Consider the following 22,758-nt stretch of genomic DNA (forward strand, 5'->3'; position numbering starts at 1 on the left):
CCAAAGCACTATTTGAATGCTTCGTTTTTTGGTTTAAGTATGAAGTAATAATGTGTAAATCCCAAAATAGCCCATGAAATAAGGAATGATCCTTCAACATTATTCATATCCAACATTAATCATTATTAGTTATTCCCAGATGGATATCGGAGCTTTGAAGTCGGGACAGCCTTACATTGCACTAACCATAGATTCAGTTCAAAGTTCATAATATTGCAACTCTTTATTTATCAGTTACAGCTTCTGTTTATATTCTGTACAGCACTGAAGGCACACCAAAAACAAAGATATAATGGAACGGAAGTATATACAAAATATACAGAATAAATAATTCAATCTAGTTGAGTAGAAAAGCTACAGAGTGTGTGCTTACATGAACCGTTTTTTGAAGAGTATGAATGGAGTGCAAATTTCTGACAAACGTCCACATTTTTGCAAATGTCAGTCCATTGCTTTTATGTTGGCTGAAGTCAGTCGGGGCAGGTTGTTAATATTCCCTCCGCCTCTAATCAGTTCAAAACAGATCCAAAATCAGCCCACGAGGACGGATCGGAGCGGAGCGGAGTTCCGAAATGCTGTTTTGACTCATCGTCGTAAAATAGTGACATGAAACAAACACACGCTCACACATACAAACATTTGTGGCTCATTTTTTCTGGCAGAAAAAAAAAAAAAATTCAGCAGGACTCTGTTGATTGTCATGCACCATCTTATGGCATTTGATTAGTGCAATGCATTTTTTTTTTTTTTACAAGATTACAGTTGTGTATAATATACTTTAAGTGCTGTATTTACTGATTGAGAGAAAATAAAAACATCCTTTTCTGTGATATATATAAAAATAAATAAAGGACCCACGACTGTGCAGCGGGTCGATCCTATCGCTGTTTTTCCGATGTACTTGTTGGCATTTTTTGCTGACTCTACGGCACAATGAGCGTTCCAGCTGGCTCGTGTTGACAGAGGGTGTAATCAGGTCATATCTAGAGTCTGATTAAACAGCAATTCTGGGTCAAGTGGTGATTGAAATTCACTCCAAACATCTGCTTGATCCGATCAGGATGTCACATGGGGGGGTAGGGTGTGAGCTGGATCAATTCGGCAGCAGCGCACCATGAGATATTTAATCTGATTTTAAGATTTTTAAGTTACATTTGGCCAAAAATGACGCCACCTTTCACCAGCTACATAACATGGCTGTCAGCAGATAAAAGGTAACACAAAGTAGTTACATTCTGTGCTACGATTAAACTCAAAGTGATGTGCCCATGATATATATTTCACACTGTGGAAAAGTACAGGAGGGCAAACAGGACAAGGCACTTGGTTGAAAATATAATATATATATATATAGTTTTTCTGCTTAATAAGCTCAGTTAAATGCAGTTTGATGCTCCAGAACCTCCAAGTAGTCCGGCTCAGTATGCAGGTTAGCCTTGAGTTCAAAGTACTCGTTCTTAGTTTGCTCGAGCATGACCTTGCGAGGTCTCGAGTACATAATCGTCTCCATTAGCTTCAGCTCCTCCTGGTGCCCCGGGACCTGCATGTCCACGTTGGACTGGAGCTGGGGCATGTTTTTCCGAAGGTACTCCGTTATCCCGAGCTGCTGCAGCTCCTTCTCCCGCTCCAGAATGTTCCTGTAAAGGGAGTTGGGGTTGCCGAGGGTGACGAACTCCGCGGGGCACTCGCCGGTCATCGGGCGGAACTTTGTGCCGGGGTTTCCCGTGAGCGGCGAGGTGTTCTCCTTCTCCATGATGCTCCGGCACATGTGGTGCTTGATGCCGGGCTCGTCCAGGCCGTAGTCCAGGTCGACGTCGTGCTCCTTATGCTGGGAGCAGTAGGTGGGGTTGCGGCAGATCTGCACGATGGGGCTGTGCGAGCGCTCTTCGTAGAGAGTGGCGGATCCCGTTCGCTGCGTCAGAGTGTGGTGCGTCGTTTTCTGCCCGTACATGCTGTAGTGCAAGTGGATGGGGCTGCTGCTGCTGTTCTCTCTCTGCGGCTCCTCTGCTGCTTTCTTCTTCGCCCGTCTGCGCCGCCGGTGCACCACGAACACCACCAGTCCGGCTGCGCAGAATATAATCATGAGGATGAACATGAGGAGGCTTAAGATGAGCACGGAGAGGGGGACGGTGTCCGTGAGGGAGCTGAAGAAACCGTTTACGGCGCTGTCGGGCCCCAGGGTGGCGGTCACGCTCTCCTCGCCACCTGGAGGCACGGGGTAGTAAGTGCCCAACCCGGGGCACAGCACCTCGTGGCGAAGGCTCCTCAGCTCGGACTGCATCACTTTCTTCGGGGTGTGACACAAAATGGAGCCCACCACCGTGTCCTTCCTGAGCTTCTCCACCCATTGTTTGAGGCTGAGCAAGTCACAGCTGCAGTCCCAGGGGTTGTCCTCTAAATAAATCTGCTCCAGCGCGTCGAGTTGATCGAGCACGTTGCTCACTGGCAGGTGCATAAGTAGATTTTTCCTCAGGTTTAATTTGGCGAGGGGCACGTTGCGAAATATCTGCGCGGGAAGGGAGCTGAGCAGGTTGTTATTTAATGACAACAGCTTCAGGTTCGGCAGGGGATTAAATGTGCCCGGGGTAATCTCTTTGATAACGTTGTATTCCAGATACAGGTATTCAAGGTTGTGGAGCCCCACAAACATTGTGGAGAACAGCTTTTCAATTTGGTTGCCGTTCAAATACAGCTTCTTCAAACTGCTCAGGCTGAGGAAAGTTTCATTATCGATGTAATCAATCCTGTTGTTCGCCAAGTTGAGCAACTCCAAGCTGTCGAATGTGACAAAATCGTACTTGAGGAGTTTCTGAATCATATTCCCCGTCATGACCAGCTTAGTGGGCCTCTGCTGGAGGATCCCGATATCCGACACCTTCTGAATCCCTCGGTCCTGACAATGCATCAAAAAGCCAGCCACGGGGTGATTGTGACAAGAACAGTGCTCCACACAGGGGCTGCCAGGAACGTGAGATGGCGTCGGCGCCTTGGCGTCGTCTTTGGCGTCGATCAACTTGGGGCTTTGAGACACTTTGGACGAGGGGGTGACGACCATATCCAGTGACTTCGACGGCTCCTCCAGGTTGATATCAGCGTGGGACGGACACAGAACGTCCCGCTTGACTTTAGCCAGAATGGTGCCTTTAAGGTGATGCGGCGTGCTGCAGACCACGTCCCCGATCGCCGACTGCGCCCTCATGTTCTCCATCCAGATTTTTAAATGTAAAATATCACAGTCACACACCCAGTCGTTGTCCTCCAGGAGGAGCTCCATTATCCGCCCGATGTGCTCCAAAAAGCCGACATACGGCAGCGTCTGGAGCTTGTTGCCGCGTAGATCCAGGTGGGTGAGGGGCACGAAGCGGAAAATGTTGTTGGGTAAAAACTCGATGGAATTATCGTTGAGGATGAGGACCTTGAGGCGGATCAGTTTGTTGAACGCCCCGGGCTCGATGACCCGAATGAAATTCGTGTCCGCTTGGAGAAACTCCAAATTCACCAGGCCTTGAAAGGTGTCCTCTTTCAGAGTGACGAGGAAATTGCTATTTATGTGGAGTTTTTTCAGCGAGCCGAGAGTGCTAAAGACCCCCGGTTCCAGCTCTTGAATGCTATTACCCCCGATGTGCAGCGAAAGGGCGCCCTTAAGCCCTTCCATTTCCTCGGCGCGCAGCTCCACCAAGTCATTTTTGTAAAGGTTCAGGTGGAAGGGCACTCCTGACGGGACTTTGATTTGGGAGATTTTGCTGATGTTCCTCTGCTCGCAGTTGAGATGAAGGATGCCATCTTTCCCCTCGCAGGAGCACAGGGAGTCACAAGACTCGCTGAGGGAGGACGACGATGCCTGGGAGGGGTGGATATCTTGGGACCGGGCCGCGGTGAGAAACAAGCCGAGGAAAATGATGCAGGGCAGCATTTCGCTCAGAGATATCTGTGAAAACAGAAAGAAAAAAGAACATTGAGTGTACAGTGTTTTAAAAAACATGCAAAGATTGATTCATATTAAAACGTATTATGAAGAATTTTTACACTGTTAACAAACAAAGAAATGTTACAACTAATACTAATTATTAGTAAGGCTGTAATTTGTTATTTCAACAGTTTATTGTTTTAATTTTTACATTTAATATACTATATATAAAAGTATTTGTTGTCTGTAACACTTTAATTGTTAATAATTGGTTTGTAAAGCGTCTATAAACATGATTTACTATTATAAAGTTGCATCTGATGATTATAATACCTTGTTAAATGGCTAATAAATACTTTGTAAAGCACCTATAAACATTAATTAGATAGTAACTATTTTGTTAATTGTTGATAATTGGTTTGTAAACCATCTATAAACATTATTAAATATTATAAAGATGCAACTGATGATTATAATACCTTGTTAAATGGTTAATACATGCTTTTTAAAGCACCTATAAACATAATTTAGATAGATAATACTTTGTTAATGGTTAATAATTGGTTTCTGGTCCATCTATCTATTAGTGTTTTTAGATGTTTTAGAAACAATTTCTTAAAGGTTTACAAATCATTTGGTAATCGTAAACAAAAATACTTAATATAGTATATAAAATGTTATAATATGTACAACAATAAACTGTTAATAGTTTACTAATGTAATCAGAATATAATTGTTATCAGCAATGAAACAATATAGAATTTATAGACTAATTATTTTATATTACACATAAATGAGTAAATATTATTAAGTATTAATTCATTGTTTAACAGTAAAATAACTATTAACTAAGTTTAATTAACTACAAATGTATCATTTATAAATTATGTTTATTATAAAGTGTTACCAGTGATTCTATTTAAATGTGAGAGAAATGATATTCAGTCCCAGTGATCATCCAAGTTTCATGAGTTACAGTACTTGAACTTTGGTTGTTGTATGGGTGAAAGTGTAAAAGCGTAAAATTACATTCATTGGTGCATCATATGCATGAGGGGAAGTCATCTAGGATGAAAGAATACGTTGTAGAGTTGTCTTTATATAGTTAAAAATGCATTAAAAATGCATAACAGGAACAATCTTCATAAAGTTAACCCTATGTGGCCTTTAATGTTGTGGACTGTGTAGTTAACCAAGTGTAGCAGCTAATGGGAATCTTAAATAATCCATATCAGAATCCACACCCGGTCGCTGTGTCACACGGTGAGCAATGCCAGTGAGACAGCATCTCTTTCCAGTGACTCACACTGGGATAATGGCACATTTACAGAAATGACTTTCTCATTTGACTGATTTCGCTGCCCTTTATGTGCAGACTCATCTGCACAAAGAGTTACTCCGTGTTAGTCACACTTGGGCTGCAGTCCCTTTTCGGAGTCCATGTCAAAGCAACATTTACAAAAGACGTTCTAAATAAAGAGCTGAGAACGGATCGTTTTGGCTTTATTGTTTCGACAAATTAACTCGCCGGCCTCGACAGCAGCAAACTAATCATGAACCGAACGCTACGGTATATTCATCAATGAGATTTCATATTGTGTTGTGCTAAAAAAACACACCTGGAGGGGAACACTGTCCACTGAAAACTTAAGCTGAATGACAAGGGAAATGTTGAAATGAGATTTTAATGATGAGAGGCCTCGGTGCCACATCTATTACATTAATTTGACTGAGATCACAACGGATCAAAGGCTAGATCGCTCTCGAGAGGACTGCTGGTGAAGTATAGACATCTTCCACATGATCAAGGAGAACTAGCTATCAACCGTACGGAGTTCTTCAAAGACGTAAAATATGGAATGGCAGCGAGGCACAGCTGCTCTTGTTAACTAATCCGATTAGCATCTGGAAAAGCTTCATTCTAACAAGACTCGGCAAGCCTAGTTGAGCCTGTGGAGAACAGTGTTTGTCAGAGACCTCTGACTCATGATCCGTCTATTGCTGGTGCTCCGCTCTCTTTTGACACATGCTCCAAAAAATACTTCCCCTCTATTGAAAGTCAATGAGACGTAGAGAACATTTCAGGGGTTGATTGGACTGCTCTCGCTAAACACAGACGGAATATTAAACCAACCCATTACCCGTCGCTATATATTAATTTAACTAACGTTAAAGGATAAATCAGATTAAAGTTGAAAGTCAATCTCACACGCGGCGTGGACGGCGTCCAAGGAGACCGCCAAACCCCCTCAACGCAAAGACAAAAGCTGAATTTGAAGGAGTCTCTTAAATTGCTTCTTCTTTTTCTTCGACCTTTCTTTTTTTTTTTTTTGCCGATTTCAAAGTGCCTCAATGCATTTTTTTTTTCCTGCGCTGTTGGGTGAAGTCAAAACTATTGATGCAAACCAAGACCACACTATCTCCCCAACATCTTTGATGTATCCAGACGTCTACCCCAAGGTCGCTGGAAACTTTTCAGCCAGATCTAGACTCTCACTCTACGAAACCTGGGAAATATTACAGAGAATACAAATGCACAAACATAAATCTCTATAAATATCACTAACCATCTACCTACCGACAAACTAAATGCCCTAATAATCCCTTTTACTAGTTTCTACAGGGAATCACCACAACATCAAACAGAATACACCAGAATGATAATTAGTAGCATGTTCTCGCCTCCAGGGACTTCCAGTGCTCTGAGACGGCCTGCACAGCAGTTCAACAACAACAGGGAGACTCACTATTATAAAACCTTTAAAAATGATAGCAACTAATCCCAAGACATTTAGAAAAACAGGAATTGTGTAGAGCTGCAATGATTAATCAATTAGTTGTCAACTATTAAAGTAATCGGCAACTATTTTGATAATCGATTGATCAGTTTTAGTCATTTATTTGTCTAAATTCTCTGATTCCAGCTTCTTAAATGTGAATATTTTCTGGTTTCTTTACTCCTCTATGACAGTAAACTGAATATCTTTGAGTTGTGGACAAAACAAGACATTTGAGGATGTCATCTTGGGCTTTGGGAAACACTGATTCACACAAAAAACTACAGACAGATTAATCGACAATGACAATAATTGTGAGTTGCAGCTCTAGAATTGTGCCAACATAACCCATTTTGAATTTTTTGGATGAAACCTTTCATGTCTTCATATATCTTACAGAACTGAAACTGTTCGTGAAATTCACTTTAAATATACCCAAGATACAGACATGGAAAAGAGGCAAATCTGCTGTAATGTTGCTCATATCTTTTTGGAATTATAAGACATGTAGACAAGCGGATAAAAAAATGTGTCACAAAACATACAGGCTTTAAAGAGGACCTATCACGCTCATTTCCAGGTGCATACTTGTATACTGTGTTTCTACTAGAACATGTTTACATGCTTTAATGTTAAAAAAAAAAAACGCTTTATCTTTCTCATACCGGCTGTGCTGCAGCACCTCTTTTCACCCTCTGTCTGAAACGCTCTGTTTGAGCTGCTGCCCCCTAAGTCTGCTCTGATTGGTCAGCTGGCCCCACTCTGTTGTGATTGGTCAACCGAACCAAACTCTTCGGACTCCGCTCTAACTAGCTTTGTTTGAGGGCGTGCCAAACTAGCTGCTAGGCAGGTATTATGCAATTGTGTTACTTAGTGACATCACCACGTTACATAAGAAAAGACAGGACTTTAAGCGAGGCAGTTTCAGGCAGTTCAGGAGCAGGGTTTCTCCCTTTGCACACATACACAAAAAACTATATAACACGCTAAAGGAAAGGGAAAAAGCACAAAAGCTCCTCTTTAAAATCTCCAACATTTGTGAAGTCTTTTACACAACACATCTAAGAAATCCATCTTAAACCAATAATAGGCAGAAAATGAGGAGATGAGATTTTCTATGAGCTCCAACTACCCGTGTTTGTCAATGGAAGTGAAAGATAATGAACCACAGAAATCTAATTTATCAAACCTATTAAATATGTATTGTTTAGACAGCGATAACACAACACAAAAACCTGCTACCCAAGAATATCTTTGTCCATTTCCTTTTCATTACTTCTCTGTATGTGCTCGTTCAGAAGTCAGACGGTGGTCATGGCACCCAAGGCACTCACCTCTGTGACCCTGATGGCTCGTGAGACAATGCAAAATGAAACAGACTATTACCAGATGCTATCACGTACTGCATGATAACGCCGCAGAGGGCAGATATGGAAGAAGGCATTAGCCTCGTACACTCCTTCTTCTGTATTTTCAAACAGACTTCTCTAACGCACCCATTTTCCAGGTAATCAATGTTGCATGGAGCTCAGCATGACGGGCACGGAGAGATGAAACGCTCTTCCGGTGCCAGTCTTCCGATGAGCTCTCTTTTTTTTCTCGAATGCGCGTCTTGCTGTTCAGACAATTCAATTAGAGATCTACTGAAGCCCTATGAGATCTCACCTCAAGCATGTGTGTGAAGCCAACTCATCGTCCAACATCAAATGAGATGAGCTGGAAGAAAGAAACTAGTTCAGAGCTGAGGAGGAGGGAAAGTGGGAAAATCTTTTGATGGAATATTTAGCCCACATTGAGGCTTTCTGCCGTCGCTGTAACATACACAATAGGCTTTGGCCACTTACACAACCATAAATAGCATCTTCACACTCTATTTGGGCCAGCTATATTGTTCCAGTGCAGTGAAGTGCTCCATAATATCATGGATACCTTCACATGAGTATAACATCAAGTCACAGTGACGAGGTTTCTTCAACACTCGCACAGATAAGTCATGAATACACATGTTCGTATGCCACGGAGATGCTTGCTAAGAAGATGACTGATATTAACAGCCAACAGACTCTGCAGAATATCACATCCAATGGCTGAACGCTAAACAACCGTGCACATCACTCACAGTGATGTTCGAGTTCAACTTTTACACTTCATTGCTCCCTAAAGGGACTTCTCTTTTGTCCTTTACCTCCTGCACAGAAAAGGCACGTTTGGCTACAAGGCAAGTCCTGCAGCCAGTAACAATTCAGTGAGACGGCCAACATAAAGGCAGGAAGTTCTGTTCACCACCCTGGCTCCATAGTACACGACTAACTTAAAGCTACTAAGAGGAACTTGCATTTTGTGTTGATTTCGGCAGAGAAAAGCGGTAGTGTTTCCAAGCACCAGACTCCCTTTAGAAAACCTCTCGTTTTACTGCAGCAAGGTCTAACAGTTTCCGGGGACATAATCTTGGGTTGATGGACATTTTTCACCATTTTCCGACATTTTATAGACCAAGCAACTAATTGATTAATCAAGGAAATAATCAACAGGATAATAGACAATGAAAATAGTCGTTAGTTGCAGCCCTACTCCACCTTCCGCCGGAGCTCCGACTGTAGCTCCAAGGCGGAAGCAAAGCCGGATTTGGGTCTGGATTCAGAGCTGAATGAGTTTCTAGTGAACCTGCGTGCTGTAAATTGTTTGATTTTGAGGGGAGTCGGACCAGACATTAAGAATAATTATATTAAAATAGCCAATCTTCTCGCTGATGATCTCGTTTACTTATGTAGGTCATATCGAGGCATCAGTATTAAATTGAGACGGTTTCATAACCAGTTAAAAGTTCCTCGCAGTAACTTTAAATTGTCTTTTCTATTATATTTTCCTTCTTGGCGGTGCACCAGTGTACCACCGACCAACATAATTAGGTTAGAGACATTAGACTAACTGGCACCATCAGTCTATGTAATGTGAATAAGCACTGGAGCTACATATATTGCAAAAGTTTTGCTGATGTGCCCAACTCGCAGCATGCAACATTAAAATCCTCACTAAAAATCATAATTACGTTGAAACTGACAAACATATCTTGCAACTTTTCCTATCTAGTTTTTGAATGGGCTGATTCTGACTTTGACACAACTTCTGGAAAACAATGCTATTCACTAAACATTTGGAAAAAACAAGGGAGCATGTAATCTTCACTGAAGAGCACACGTGCCCTTGCTTTTCATTGATTCTGCACGCTTCTTGCACCAAACGGTCAGAGCGTTGCGGCGCCACTTATTTTCCACCCTCCGTACATTTGTCATAGTTTGCGGTGAATTGACATTCACACACAATACAGACTCAGCATGTGACAACACAACAAGAACCTGGATTTGTACCGACGAGCGTGCACACCATCCAGTTGACAGTTTAGGACATTATTTCTAAATAATGTGAACACAGCTGTAGTCATGTTCTGTCCCCGTCACTGTCAAAGTGAGTAAAACACGCTGGAGCCACAAATAGCCCGTAAGGCAGGAGCCTAATTCCTTTTTCTGTAGCGTGAGGCAACTTGATGTACAAGTATGAAAGGCTTGTTATCCCTCGTGGCACCCGACAGATAGAGCCGTTCGCCCAACTCCATCACGACTGATAAAAGTCACTCCGTATTTGTGTATTAAAGCATATCGAGTGGATATCATGTGGGTAAAATTGTCTTGCTCTGCAGCCGGCTCAGTTCTATACATTTTATGACCTCCTCATTGCTAGGCTATACCTGCAGTCATGGTGATTTATGGTTCTCGACATCAGGGGGGTTGAAGGAGTCCATTTTAATTCACTGAAGTCTGAGGTTACCTGTCAGATCCGTATAAATAGTGTATAATAAACCGAGGCTTCATCTACATGTCTAAAATGTAAATGTAATCTGTACTCCATAACGAGGAACAACACTATGATGGTGAATTCCAAGCAGGTGTACATTTTTCTTAGGTTGAATATTATTCATAGACCCATGGAGTGTGGGAAACAATCTTAGTTTATACCAAATTATGTCTCAATATAGGAACTAATAACTCTTGCTCTTACTATGGAGGCATGCTTCTGGCTAGGGAAATCACCACACCAGAAATGTAGGCTTTATTCCGAATGGTGCATTTTCCCATTAATACAAAAACCCAAAACTAAATTTTACAAGATTACATTTGAACACATCATGAAAACGTTAGAAATTACCTTCGCCCAATACTCAATTTTATTGAATAGAGCCTGAACGCATCATAATGTAAATCAATGGCACCTCCCGTTAACGATAGCTCTTGTCCTACCTATATCAACACAGATTTGGTGTTCACAATGTAGCATTATCAGGGGAAAAATAGGGTCGGTAATGAGTTTACTGCGTCCCAAACACATTTTCTATCGTCCCCGGGACAACGGGACACTGTTAGTCTAAAGCCCTGACGGTAGAAAAACGAAAACCGTCACCATTTCAGAATTGTGTCAGCGGTTCTCATGACATCCCTACTTCTGGCCCATGGTGTTAGGGTTGCAAATAACTTTGAATTTCATTGTTGATTATTTTCTCAATTAATAATTGTTTGGTCTACATAATCTCAGAAAAGGAGAAAAATGTGTTTCCCAAAGCCCAAGATGATGTCCTCAAACGTCTTGATTTGTCCACAACTCAAAGATATTCAGTTAACTGTCATAGAGGAGTAAAGAAACCAGAAAATATTCACATTTAAGAAGCTGGAATCACAGAATTATGACTTTTGTTTCTTAAAAAATGACTAACAAATTAACTGATTATCAAAATAGTTGCCGATTAATTTAACAGTTGTCGATTAATCGATTCATCATTGCAGATCTACATGGTATACAGAAAAATTGCACAGAATGGTGCATACTTCCACCAGGTTCTTGAAATGGCTTCTATTTTCTCTATTTACCTGCTTTCCTTTGAGATATCCACAATGTCAATACATACTGAGCACCACTTGCAGCTCAAAGAAAACTCACTGTAAGTAGAACCAACTGGACCAGACTATTAAATCAACCCCACGTCCTCCACCTGGATGGGAGTTCGGCTGTAGCAACCCACCACCAACTGCTCCACCATGCAGAAACAAAGATCCTCTTGGCAGCGCTGCAGGCACACGCAGAGCTCTGCGACCGGGGAGGCAAGGAGGATCATGCCCTCGTGCTCTGATGGCTGCTACAGTACAAGGGCTGCGTCTTTAGAAAAACATCAGCAGTGGCCTGTTAAAAAGCTACATCAGCTGTGTGCTTTCTCATGTCATGCAGCAGCTCAAACAGCTGGCAGCGGATCATATGGCGAGATCCTCATATAGGGAACTGCTTTACACATACGGGTACAAACACACCGTTTCACTCTACTCGCTACCTTGTTTACTGCATTGCCTCTTCTCTTACTGTTCATTGCTGGCGGGCCTTAATTCCTGATAGCGAACATATGCATGATAGAACTAATAATAGAAGCACAAAGACTGCATGGGGATGGGAGGGGGGGTGGCTCTGCTCCCCTGGCAAGCGTGATTTAGCAGGCTTGCATTTCAAATGGTCTGTTTAACTAATGCGCAGTAATTAGTTCTCCAGAAAAAGAGCAGGCAGATTACGTCGGTGTACAGTGGCATCGAGGTGCGTTTTGTTAGGAAAGACATCTGCAGCAAACAGATGTAAATTTTCTGTGTACATTATTGAGAGACAGTCCAGCACGACTGGTAAATTGTGGATTAATTAATTCAGAATACTCCATCCGGCTGTATCTGGGAAGCAAATCTGAAAAAAATATACATATTCAGGTACAGTTTTGCTCATGATTAGTTGTGTAAAGTGAGAAATACTGATGGCAGTTTGTATTCAGCTTTAAGTTAGACTACAAAATCGCCCTAAGTCCTATTTAAATTGCCCGTTTAAAATGAATACCCGTCCTCAGTGAAAAGGCCGCAGGGTAACGGTAATGACGGTCTTATGATTCACTCCATAAGTAAGTGTAAATGTGCTGTCTGACACGCCAACTTCAGACTCAAAGGAGCCACACATTAAAGGCCGACTGAATTGTTTACTGAGGATAAACAACATAAAGGGCGCCGCCTAGAACATTCAGTAGCGTCTGTACAGCAGCACTAAGAGGCTAATCAAACTATGGTTTATGTTGTGTGCGTCATTTGGTGATCAGACTCAAACTGCTACAATAGGGAAAGGGCTGTCCGACGGCGAGGTGTCTTCAGAGCCACCAGACCAGACTCCATTCACAAAAACAGTAATTTTACCTCGCAGATCACGGGTGTGGCTGGTCTACCGCTGCATCTATCAGTTAGTTTGTTTGTGTGACTTTTGGATCCGGACTAACGCGGCGTCCACAGCAGTACATTCTTAACTTCCATGCCACTACTCCTGTCTGCTTCTCCAAAATGGGAGCATGCCAACTGCCATTTAAGGTACTGCATGTAATACACTGATAAAATGACATTTTGACGCTAAAACATACACAGTTTGACCAAAATTTGAATGTTCGAATGTTAATACATAAGGAACACCACTGGGAAGCTGCAGAATCATATAAAAACCTAAAATGATGGACCCGCCCTTTAAATTCATGTATCAGTAAAACAAAAAATACACAGATCCACTGTTCTCAAGTACAATCTGTTTTATGCAAGATGACCATGGCAATGCACGTACATGTACGTCTTGTGTTCGCGGCAGATGTGCATATAACTAGTTTTGTAACATGCAACAGAACCCTGCTGAGTTTACTAATTGGACAAACTACTATAAAGCTGTTTTTACGATCACAGCTGCCAAGTGGATGTCATTAATACCAGCTGACGCGTGACGATTAGTCAAGAGGACTACTGTTGGAAGACGTTTTTTGAAAAATTGTGCACGGTAAATGTAACAGTATTTGCTTTGTTTTTGTATTTCACTGATGGTTATACAATCTAGACTATTATCGTTTTGTCAAGTAGCTGCAGATTTTTGAATTTGTTATATATTGGAGTATGTTGAGACCATGCATGTCCATAAGAAGAATGAAAAGCAAACAAACAACAGAATGCTGCCCCGGCTTTAAGCCCCGTGGATTAGCTTTCAGCTAAACAAAGTTTCCTCAACTCTCGTGGTGAAGAAAAAGTAATAACAGGACAGAAGATTAGCACGGAGTCACAGACTATCTCTTACTGTTTGGGAAACATGCACCGGCAAGTTTTACCTCTGATAGAAAATCCCTGTTTGGATTTGGATTTTCTGTCAGCTCTGCCCGCTTCCCTGTTTATTCACTTCCATGATTCCGTCCTGTGCCATACTAGGGTCAGTTTAAGCTGCTTTGTGATGCAGAGCCAGTAGAACAAACCTCCACTCGTTTGACACCCTGAGCAGACAGATGCACAGCCGGTGGAAAATCCAGTCTACGGCGAAATGAAATTTAACTCGTTAAGACTCAGAACTGCCAGTGTCACACAGAGCAGACTTTAGCTCAATTACAGTTGGAGGGGAAAATCTATTTCGTCACGCAAGTTACGAAGTACAACAACCAATATCGAGCAACCGTTAATGAAAGTTGCACGGATTAATTAAGTTATTAAAAGTTACGTGGTATAATAATGAGTATCACAAGCGAGAAAGTCCACTACGGGTTGTCGGGTGGGGTGTTGGATGGGTCAAACAAACACAGCCTAAACCTAACTAAGTAGTTTTGTTGCCTAAACCTAACCAAGTAGTTTTGCTGCCTAAATGTTACTACAAAGTAGTTTTGTTGCCTAAACCCAATCAAGTAGTTGTATTGGCTAAACATAACCAAGTAGTTTTGTTGGCTAAACCTAATCAAGTAGTTGTGTTGGCTAAACATAACCAAGTAGTTTTGTTGCCTAAACCCAATCAAGTAGTTTTGTTGGCTAAACCTAATCAAGTAGTTGTGTTGGCTAAACATAACCAAGTAGTTTTGTTGGCTAAACCTAATCAAGTAGTTGTGTTGGCTAAACATAACCAAGTAGTTTTGTTGCCTAAACCCAATCAAGTAGTTTTGTTGGCTAAACCTAACCAAGTAGTTTTGTAGCCCAAACCTGACTACGTAGTTTTGTTGCCTAACCTTAACCAAGTGGTTTTGTTTGCTAAACCTAACCAAGGAGTTTTGTTGGCTAAACCTAACTAAGCAGTTTGTTGCATTTTTTTTTTTATTTACAATGTTAAACACATGTTTAAAACTGCAACCGTAAACAAAATTGAAAACGCAATTTAGTTGTATGGGAACGTAATTTTGTAGGAGACAGGGCTGTCTGGATTAATAGGTAGAAAATATTTCCAGAGGACTGGAACATAGCTCGTCTATCCGGCCCACAACAGGATAAGCTGGTTAGAAGATGGAAGCATTGATTGTCGTCAAGTCTGTACAAGTCTGCGTGCAAATTAGTGCTCGATCCATGTACAGTTCATTTTAATACTTACTTTCATGTAACAGGGTGTTCGCTTGCGTTTTGCCAAAGGGCAAGGAGTGAGAAAACCTGTACTGTAAAGCTTGATCTCTGATGTGAAAAAGTTTCAGGATAAATGTCAGTTAGTGGAGAGATGCTTTGTATTGCAGTCTTAGTTTGGGATTTAGGCTGATAAAAAGGGTATATTTTTACATAAAGGTCTTGTCTAGAGGAGCTTTAAATAATTTATTCGAGAACACTTAACGCAGCAACTTCAAGGTAACTTGTTTTTCTGCCCTGTTGTTCTTTTTTAAGATCAGGCACAGTGGCAGAGTTAATTGAGTGTCTAATGACTTAACAACTGCAGAGACTTGAGCTGACCTGCATCGTCTTTCTGAACAAGACCTTTCAAGACCAATTAAGCAGGAATGCCATGGCAGGGCCAGTTAGAGAAGCCGGACTGCATTCTGACGCTCCTGTTTAAACCTGCCGGAGCAACAAAAGCTTCAAAGTCAAATCATAAAACGTCTCGACATCCATAACTCCCTGTTTCTATTTGGGATGGATTACTGCCTGCCAGGCACCTTCAAAATGCTTTGAATCAAAACAAAAACTTAAGATTACAGACAACACAGCACAAACTGCACTGTATCGCACGTCAGCTGGCGTCAGAAATGTGTGCATATCACACGTGACGTTGATGCAACAGAAGGGAGTGTTGCATCGCAAACAAAGGCTGTTCATTGTCATTTAAATAATCTGCTCGCTGAGCAGCCCATCATATTCTACGCGCCGCTTTCCAAACAGCAGGTTTTTCTCACAACACATTCAGCAAGATTGATAGACGGACGACTGATGCATGAAGACAGCAAAAGCTTGTCGTGCATAGTTATTCCTGTTTAAAACATTGATCAGTGACACAACTTTTAATAAACCATGAGTGTTGTGTTGATTTTTAAGTGCTGCTGTTGCTACATTTGGACTCCTAACATGTTTAAGTAAGGAGCAGCAGTGCTCCTAGTGGAACAATCTGCCCTGCAAGGACTATCGACCCTCCCAGACTCCAATAACGCATCCACCAGCCTGAAGCTCGCCACCTTCCCCCTATATATGTCAGAGAGGTTTATAGCAAGGATGGCTTTTAGCGAAAGAGGCACTTTTCTTCCAGGTGTTTGAAATAACACACTCCTCCTGGACAACAGCAAGGAGTGACGGAGCACAAACAGGCAAGAGCTGGTTTTAATAACACTGACAATTACATAGGAGGCATTTTGCAGCGAGTGCTTTTCAAAGTGTGAGCTCTGCCTGCTAATTTATTCCAATTTAGTGTACTTTACTGCAGCACATGACGCCGACAATACCAACCATAGACATATATACACTCACCGGCCACTTTATTAGGCACACCTGTTCAATCGCTTGTTAACACAAATAGCTAATCAGCCAATCACATTGCAGTAACTCAATGCATTTAGGCATCTAGAGGTGGTGAAGATGACTTGCTGATGTTCAAACCGAGCATCAGAATGGGGAAGAAAGGGGATTTAAGTGACTTTGAGCGTGGCATGGTTGTTGGTGCCAGACGAGCTGGTCTGAGTATTTCAAAAACTGCTGATCTACTGGGATTTTCACGCACAACCATCTCTACGGTTTACAGAGAATGATCCGAAAAAGAGAAAATATCCAGTGAGCGGCAGTTGTGTGGACGAAAATGCCTTGTTGATGTCATAGGTCAGAGGAGAATGGACAGAGTGGTTCGAGATGATAGAAAGGCAACAGTAACTCAGATAACCACTCGTTACAACCAAGGTATGCAGAATACCATCTCTGAACGCACAACACGTCCAACCTTGAAGCAGATGGGCTACAGCAGCAGAACACCACCTAGTACTAGCAAGGTGTACCTAATAAAATGGCCGGTGAGTGTATATATATATACGTAGATACTAGAGGTGGGAAAAAAATTATTCACCTATGTATCGCGATTTTGAAATCAATTTTTTAATGCCAGAATCGATATATTTGCTTCATTTGAGTCTATGCAGAGGTAAAAGGAAGTTAACGCTTTTATTGTTGTAGTCTGAGTGACGTCATATCCGTTTTGCGTATTCGTATCGCGGTGACGTGCGGTCAAGCCAGCCGTCACTCTCATCTCCGTGGTCAAACCTGCCGACGCTACAACTATAGAGCACCCATATATTGATATTTATGTTAAATGCATTCAAACGGCCCCGATGGAGCTGACCATGAATGTATAAAGAGAACGGAGCGAGCAACGAAGTTAGCGGAAGTATACACGTGTGACTACGTTCTGGTTTTCAAAATAAGGTGTTAACAAAGGGAGCTGTATATATTTGACTTCAGGACATCTCTGACTACATACATGCTGAAAATCAAACATTTTAATGTATTAATTGAGAGATTTTCCAAAATAAAAGTCCTTAGAAGTGTATGATTCAACTTTTCTCCCATGGTCTAGTGTTAAAAAGTGAACTAAAAATGCAATCGATCAAAGTGCTTCAGCATGTTGCTGCAATAAGTCAACGTCGGCGCCATATTGTTGAAGTCAGGACCGGCCTGTAAACACATATAAGTGAGCTGCTGTTTTTCAGGATAAAAAGCAGCATGTTAACAGTCCACTCCTGACTTCCCACAGCTCCGACGTTGACGTAAGATCCAATGCGGCATCTGTGATACCAACGACCTGGCTGAGCAGCACAGGAGAGACATCTCCCCCCCCCCCCTCCTTTTCTCCTTATACACTTGGAGGTCACCACCACCAGCCAACAGTTGCGTGCATCCACTAATACGCTCTGCTTTTTGCTCAAGGGGCTGAAACAGAGTAGGAGACGCGAGATAGTGAGACTTGTTGCGTCCAGCTAGGGTTGTTTCATTTCAGCCTGACATTGGATAGCAGATTAGAGCCCCCTTGCACTCTATTGCTTCCGCGTGCATTGTTTTTGCTTCTCGTGCACACCCCCCCCCCAGCCTTGTTTATGTACGAGCCTTGACCGTCTACCAACTTCCCCGGAGCGCCCTGCAGTGTTCCCAGGCACCAATTACGGTGTCCCTTTTTCTCTCCGCATTGGAAGTGATGTGGCGTGCCCTACGGGGTCGACAGACACCACCGCTACACCCACATATCTGCAGAGATCCTGCCAGCGCCCGCGGCCCCCTCCACCGCGATCCTGGAGAAATGATAATTATGACATCCGCCCGCGCAAGAGGCAAGAGGATAGTTCAGCTCCCTTGCCCCTTGTTCCCGAGCCCTTCCTTTTGACTGATTCAATATTCTGCGGGCTCGCGCTGTGCCTACTTTCTCCGTGTCACAGAGGAGGCAGAGGCTCTCCAATATATCTGCAGGCTCTCTCTGTCTGAAACTACTGTGCTTTAATAAAGTTTCACAATGCCCCCCCTTCCTCGCTCTGCCCCTGATGCTCTTAAAAAAACACTCTCGCTGGCAATTTCCTTTATGTTGTTCACAACAACAACGCCTATTCAAACACACATTTGTGTTCCCCTTCATTGCGAGCAAACAATCAATAATCGTTGACTATCGGAGGAAACGGGGGGTCTTCATACATTCAAATAAGTACACCCAGACCTCTTGTTAAAATAGATTATTATGGCGAACAAAGCAGCAGAACACACTCCCTTTTTTTTGCATAATTTGTTAAATTGGCCCACATGTGTCTGCACAAACCATCCATAATTAATCGCGTACTATTCAGACACAGCAGTCCATACATGGCACATTATGGTATGGAGCGCTCACAACTAAGCCATTAACCGTTGATTCATCCAAGCACAAAATTGGCCACCCAAACTCAATTATTCACAAATTAAAGCTAATTAGACACTTCTTCTTCTTCCCTTCATTAACTGGCACTTCAACGGGACTATAATCTCACCCTCACATGGGCGCAGGGAGTTAAACTGCTTAAATTAGGCTAGTAAAGATGTATTTAATCCGTCGTGAGATGCTACTCTTTTAAATGAAATTAACACACAGATATCCTCCTCTCTGATTGGCTGGAGGTGATGCAGTCCCCATTAAACACACCTGTGACCACTCACAGTGATCATACATATTCATACGCCACAATTATTAGCAACAAGAGGAACCACAAGCATGTGTCTACTGACGCACAGAAAAATAGTTTGTGATGCAGCCCACCAATAAACACACCTGTGACCAATCATAGTAATCATAAATATTCATACGCCACAATTATTAGCAAAGAGGAGTCACAGAATAACCACATCTACTACTGCACAAAAAAATAGATCCTGATGCAGCCCCCTTTAAACACACCTGTGACAGTAATCATAAATATTCATACACTATTAGCTAAATAAAAAAGAGGAATAACCAACTATTCATGTCTACTACCGCACAGAAAAATAGAGCCACTCAAAGTTGCACCAGTGTATATGAGGCTCAGCAGCAGCAGCAGTGTTGATTAGCATCCGCCTGCACAGCGCCCTAGGATACAGTAACTGCGTGTGGCAAACAGCCAGGTGTGCTGCAGGTATAATGGAGCCCCCTCGGGACAAAACTCACTGGTCTCCCTCTGTTACCTTCCTGTCAAGTCCAGACACTTTATTCTCTCCTTGCTATAGGGAGAAAAATAACTACACATGCAGCACTGTACATTATAGAAGGGTTATTCTAATGGGGGGGAAATGGATGGGTGCATACATAGCTGCACATAATGGACACCTGGATTCCCTGCTAGCTATTTCACATTATGACACCTTCCATAACTCCACAACCAAGGCCATATGAGAACTATAAGGACTATTAGGACTTTAAGCATTTTAAACATGCACTATCTACCTTTAAACATGCACTATCTGCCTTTAAACATGCACTATCTGCCTGTAAACGTGCACTATCTGCCTTTAAACATGCACTATCTACCTTTAAACATGCACTATCTACCTGTAAACATGCACAATCTACCTTTAAACATGCACTATCTGCCTTTAAACGTGCGCTATCTGCCTTTAAACGTGCGCTATCTACCTTTAAACATGCACTATATGCCTTTAAACATGCACTATCTGCCTTTAAACATGCACTATCTACCTTTAAACATGCACTATCTACCTTTAAACATGCACTATCTGCCTTTAAACATGCACTATCTGCAACCATCTTGGACTATAACCACTGGCACACTTTACACTATACATCCTATATACCACTTTATAGACTGCACATATGTACATATTCCATTTATTAATTGCACATACTACATGTATGTATTGACGGACTGCACACACCATATTCACCCATTCACTCTGTATCTTTTTATATCTCTATTATTGTTTTTATCATCATTTTTGTATACCTTTATACCTCTCCTGTGTTTCACTCTGTTTGCTGATGTTGCTGCATTGACACCTGAATTTCCCTCCAGGGGGTTAATAAAGGTTCATCTTATCTTATCTTATCTTATCTTATCTAATCTTATCTTATCTTATCTTAAAGTAATTGAGCAGTGGAATATGCAGAAATACACATCACAGGTGCTTACCATTTATAAAACTGGTGGAAACAAGAAGGGATGCAGGTCCAGATGTCACTGGTCCATCAGTGTGCGCATTGGAGACACTTCCTTTAAAGAAACTTCACAGTCAGTCCTCACTTGTCCTCTCTGGAGTCTTGACACCAGGCTGCTAATTATTCCCTTGCAGTGCTGAGAGCTTTCACTCCGGGTCCCAGGATGATGGAGTGTCCTCCTCCTCTTCCTCCTCCTGCAACCTCAGAGGAATTAATTAAGTTGCAGGTTCGAGAACGATGCAAACGATGTTGCAGGTTATAAAAAAACCCCACTTCTTCTTCTTTATATAGTCCACTCTCTCTATAATATGATGAACGCGCGACTCCGTGTCCTGCTCTCGCGCCGCGCCGCGCGCTCTGTGTAGTTAACCAGTGTGCGGTGTGTTGGAGGAGTTGCTCAGTAATTTGCATGCTGGAGAGGTGGACGATGGAGACGCGGAGATGCGTCAAGTCCGATACATTAGTTACAAGGATATCCGGTGGTGCTTTTCACAATTAAAGCATGAAGGATTATTTTTATTTATTTATTTTTTTCAAATATTTGTATTAGGAAGCATGTGCATATCAGTTATATTGACTTATGTGAAGTGCACATCATGCCTCATTTTAAATATTTAACAACAAAACATGAGCAAGGAAACTAAACCAGGATTATAATAATAATAATAATAATAATAATAATAAAAGGAAAAAAAATAATGAAAGCAAAAACCAGGCAATAAGGGCAATATAGACTTATGTGAAATGGATATCTTGCCTCATTTCAAATATTTAACAATAAAAGATGAACAAGGAAACTAAACCAGGATAATATATAATAATAATAATAATAATAATAATAATAATAATAATAATAATAAAATAAAATAAGAAATGGCAAAAAATAATGAAAGCAAAAACCAGGAAATAAATGCAAAACAACTACGTATGTGAAGTGGATATCATGTCTCATTTCAAATATTTAACAACAAAAGACGAACAAGGAAACTACACCAGGATAATAAATAATAATAATAATTATTATTATTATTATTATCATTATAATAATAATAATATTAATAATAATAATAATAATAATAATAATAATAAAATAAAATAATAAAAGGCAAAAAATAATGAAAGCAAAACCAGGGAAAAAAGGCAAAACAACTACGTATGTGAAGTGGGTATCATGTCTCATTTCAAATATTTAACAACAAAAGTCCAACAAGGCAACTAAACCAGGATAATAAATAATAACAATAATAATAATAATAATAATAATGAAAATAATAATAATAATAATAATAATGATGATAATAATAATAATAAAAATAATAATAAAACAGTAAAAGACAAATAATAATGAAGGCAAAAACCAGGAAATAAAGGCAAAACAACTTTAAAAAAAAAATCTTAGTGTTTGTATTTCTCATAATTCCCTTAATACATATAATAAATAATTATAGTTGTAAAAAAAAAATTAAAAGAAATTCTGTAACTGTTTCATCTCTTTCCAACCATAAAATGAAAAAAATTCTGAAGTTCTATTTTGAAGGGACAACTTCCTAACTTCCGGGATTTCCCTCTCTGTATTTGGTTGTGTTTGATACAGCTGGGAAATCTCTAGCAGTTGCATACAGAGCTCCTCCTCTTGGAGGTTCGCACAATACCAAGGAAAAAAGAAAACTTGCATTGATGGGCTTTAAATAGCCTGGCTGCAGCACCATGCCTAAAAGATGAAACTATTGTTATATAACAGGCATGTACCGATGCATCCGACACATGACCCAGTCAGCCAATAAACACTCTCTTGAGCCATTCACAAAACACGTAACACAATGGAATCAGTCCTTCTGAGAGAGAAAGGCAGTGTATTTGTAAAGTCTTACCTTCAATCACGCAGTGAGCTTTGGGTTCAAGCTGGTTTGTGTCCTTGAACGAGACACTGAAGTGCAAACAGCTCCAGTTGACCTCTAACCTCCCTGTGGTGCAGCATCTGATAAAGTATGTCATTATTTTGGCTCATCCATCTGTTTGATGAGTATAACAGTTTCACACATCAACATAGCAACTGATTCACTTTAATCTAAACCCCCGTCTGTAATTCTCTTGAGCTTACTG

The 22,758-nt window shown here is 41.3% G+C and overlaps 1 protein-coding gene across 1 annotated transcript; it reads right to left on the bottom strand.

Moving 5' to 3' along the window:
• Positions 1 to 208: 208 nt before the first annotated feature.
• Positions 209 to 21,070, bottom strand: slitrk6 (SLIT and NTRK-like family, member 6). Its single transcript, XM_037762508.1, has 2 exons — positions 20,630 to 21,070; positions 209 to 3,928 (listed from the first exon to the last, which is right to left on the bottom strand). Exons 1-2 carry the CDS (start codon positions 20,630 to 20,632, stop codon positions 1,373 to 1,375), a joined length of 2,559 nt encoding a protein of 852 aa, XP_037618436.1. The 5' UTR covers positions 20,633 to 21,070; the 3' UTR covers positions 209 to 1,372.
• Between the last annotated feature and the right edge of the window lie 1,688 nt (positions 21,071 to 22,758).

The sequence above is a fragment of the Sebastes umbrosus genome, chromosome 24 (genome assembly GCF_015220745.1).
Source record: "Sebastes umbrosus isolate fSebUmb1 chromosome 24, fSebUmb1.pri, whole genome shotgun sequence".
Lineage (NCBI taxonomy): Eukaryota > Metazoa > Chordata > Actinopteri > Perciformes > Sebastidae > Sebastes > Sebastes umbrosus.